Genomic DNA, 3176 nt, shown 5'->3' on the forward strand with positions numbered 1-3176 from the left:
TATACACATGCGTGTATAAGGTTGTTGCACCCAAAATGGCCGATTCAGTTGCATCAAAATGGCCGGAACGTTAACACTAGGTTATTGGTATATTTTGTCATCAAATTGTTTCATGTTTTAGACCTTATCATTGTTTGCTATAAGTGACAAGTCTCGTATTTAATATATTACTGATTACCCTTGAAAATTTCCCTTGAACCTCAAGCTTCAACCTAATATAACATATGTGATATTTTACGATACTATGTCGTCTAACCTAAATTATAATTTCTAAACTAAACTTTAAGAAGATTTTTTAAGAACATATACTGAAATTTTAGGGGGTGAAAATTTGTTTCAAACCACTTCGATATAATTATAAATATTTTTGTATAATTATAAATCACATCACACATAAATAAAGAATCTATAAAGAATGTATGAGACTTCGAATATTTCATGAAAGCTTCGATGAAAAGTTGATAAGTCCTTTGATACGAAAAGAAGTAAGAAAGGGTTGCTTTGTCTGGTTCGACCCAATAATAATCCGAAAAAGATCGGCTTTTGGTCATTTCTTAGTACGTCGGTCAAAAGGAGCATCATGGAAGGGGTTGGATTAGTGTCCTTGCGTAGGATACCGGCACACTAAGTAAGCCGTGGAAGAGGGAGGAAAAGAATTCGTACAAAGCGAAGGGGAACGTCGGTAAGGGGTGGCAGGGCTTGGAATAATGCTTAACAAGCCGACTTGAAAGAACGGCCGCCATTTTGAGTCAATACTTGAAAGTCTTTGCTCATTAAGAATATTTTACGTCTCCCTCTTCCAACGGAATCACCACCCTGTTACGGACCCCCTTCACCCACGTTGTACCTTCTTTTTCCGCTTTTTCACTTTCTCTCTTTCTCCTCTCGTTCGAAGTCCATCCCCCCAGGAGGGTGGTTGCACCCTCGAAGATGGAAGTTATTTACGCGGCACTCGGAACACCCTCCACCATCGCAACCCCGTAACCATTCCCTTTCCTCGCCGCGTTTCTCCCCTTTGGTAAGACGCGACTACCCCACCATTTCGACCCTCTCCACCCTCGTTCTAGTCGCGGTTCCACCATAGACTCGGATGGCCAGCTCGAGGGGTTGAGAATTCAGACTTCGTCAGTGGGCCCACCTCCGTCGACCGCCCTTTCGACCCTTCCACCCCCTTCGACGTTCGCCATCCAACTTTCCGCAGTGTAATCATCGTCCCATTTCGCGGCGTTTTTCCTAATTCCTACCCAATTTCGCTTTTAGCATTTCAATTTATGCCCGCGAACCGATTTGTTGGACGTGACGAACCGCAGGCTGCTAGATTACTGGCCCAGACTTCGATTATACGCACTACATCGAATTTTTCTTTCTTATATTTCAGTTTTCTTACTAAATCTATATAGAATTATGTATAATGTTTTGTACCAGCTAATATTAATTGTCTTTCATTCTCCTGCGACCCCTTCTTTAGGCTGAATAAAAGTTGCAGCAATTTCTCCCTCTCCGCAGAATCATTGTGAAGAATTGCGCTTAATATTAATGGTATCACTTCCTCACGCTTATTCAAAATAATATTGGGTACGATACGAGGTAATGTTTGTGATAGAATTTGAACAAGAGTGTCACGCGTAACTCCATTTTTGAAAAGTTCTTCAGTCGTAGAAAGTACAGAACTTGGGATATTTACTAAGCAGTGCGTTATCACCTCCATCTTAAACTTTAATGGTAAATTTCTGAAAATGAAATACTGACGTAAAATATCAAATATCGACAAAATATATATGTACTTTTATTTATAGAAATATACCGTGATGGAGGATTTGGAAGTATCGATGATCCTTCAGTCACATCTACCCTGGGTAACTGAATTCTTGTCCATTCTTTGTCACCAGGATCTGTTTCGCCAAGACTAACAGCGACAGAAACGCTGTCATCTTCTTCCGGTTCATGGGTTACAGTAGACGTATCACGAGCTGGTGTTTCAAGGAGTTCAAATTTATCTGGGGTTGTAGAACTTGAATTTATCGTTTGTATCGTTCCACTACTATCTTGCTACAAAAAACCATTATATTATAAAAATATAACTAATAAACATTTATGCGCTTTGTTCATATGTTATACCTTAGTTGGATTTTGAGATAAACTTCCACTTGTGGTGGCAATAATTTGTTGTAAGTCTAATTTTTCTTGTTCTAGCAATACAGTGTGTTGTTTAAGTTCTTCTACTTTTTTTACCTATAGATATTTAATACATTATAGACAAAAGTAAAATATAAAGTATCAAATACATGTGACATTAACTAACCATTTCTTTAAATTCATCTTTTTCTGTTTCAGGTTCTAATTCGCAAAAATCCGTTTGTACACCCACACTCGCAGAAGGAGATTTATCATACCCGTTGGCTCTCATATATTCTCTATAAATTTGCAATAATTCTGCAGGTTTTGCAATGTTCAACCCTACATCTTGCCAATCTTCAAAATCTTGATCTTCATTCTCATCGCTAAACGTAATTGATGTTTACGTAGAAACAGACAACAGTAGAAGTCATCAAAATGGCGGATCATAGACCTCTTAAACTTAGTAGGAAATTTTTTTCAAGCTAAAGAATGTCTTAGGTTATATCATCCCCAATTTATTTATTTTTCTACTTTAGTTCAAAATTGAATGTAAGTGACCATAACGTTAAAAAACTAGTATTAACGAAAAGATGTTAGTTAATAAAATACAGTGGTTAACCCTTTGCACTCCTATGTCGTGCCTATGAGTACGCCTTACTAATTTACAAACTTAGAGATTTAGAGAACAAGAAGAGTTAGAATTTGAGAACTTGATAAATTAGAGAAGTGGAGAATGTACAATTTTGAAAACATAGAATATCTTACCCTCCATAATTATAAATATTTGTAACCAAAATTTGCCTCGAAATAAACAATTCATGTATAAAATTTTCAATCCCGAATAATATAACAGTAAATAAACTAACAATCGAACGACATAAATTGTTGCTCATTTTATGCAATACGATTGTAACACCTTGTCCTATTTATATGCTAATTACCCGAACATCATTCGGATGCAAATGAGTCCGTATAAAAACAATACGAATGAACCATTCCGCAGCCATAAAAAACAATACACCGGTACCATTTTGTATATCCTTTCAGCCTTTTAATTT

General features: G+C 36.8%; 1 protein-coding gene across 1 annotated transcript; it reads right to left on the reverse strand.

Moving 5' to 3' along the window:
- Nucleotides 1-1387: 1387 nt before the first annotated feature.
- Nucleotides 1388-2720, reverse strand: LOC105662171 (uncharacterized). The gene is made up of 4 exons (XM_012282775.2): nucleotides 2303-2720; nucleotides 2119-2232; nucleotides 1805-2049; nucleotides 1388-1730 (listed from the first exon to the last, which is right to left on the reverse strand). The coding sequence occupies exons 1-4, from the start codon at nucleotides 2405-2407 to the stop codon at nucleotides 1403-1405; spliced, it is 792 nt and encodes a 263-aa protein (XP_012138165.2). The 5' UTR covers nucleotides 2408-2720; the 3' UTR covers nucleotides 1388-1402.
- Nucleotides 2721-3176: the final 456 nt, after the last annotated feature.

This window comes from Megachile rotundata, chromosome 3, assembly GCF_050947335.1.
Source record: "Megachile rotundata isolate GNS110a chromosome 3, iyMegRotu1, whole genome shotgun sequence".
Taxonomy (NCBI): Eukaryota; Metazoa; Arthropoda; class Insecta; order Hymenoptera; family Megachilidae; genus Megachile; species Megachile rotundata.

Excerpts from the sequence above, each read along its gene's own strand:
- LOC105662171 (XM_012282775.2), bottom strand. The coding sequence starts at position 2,407 with ATGAGAGCCAACGGGTATGATAAATCTCCTTCTGCGAGTGTGGGTGTA. Across the intron at positions 2,233-2,302 it reads AAGATGAATTTAAAGAAATG|GTAAAAAAAGTAGAAGAACT; the intron begins GTTAGTTAATGT and ends AAATATCTATAG. Across the intron at positions 2,050-2,118 it reads TATCTCAAAATCCAACTAAG|CAAGATAGTAGTGGAACGAT; the intron begins GTATAACATATG and ends GGTTTTTTGTAG.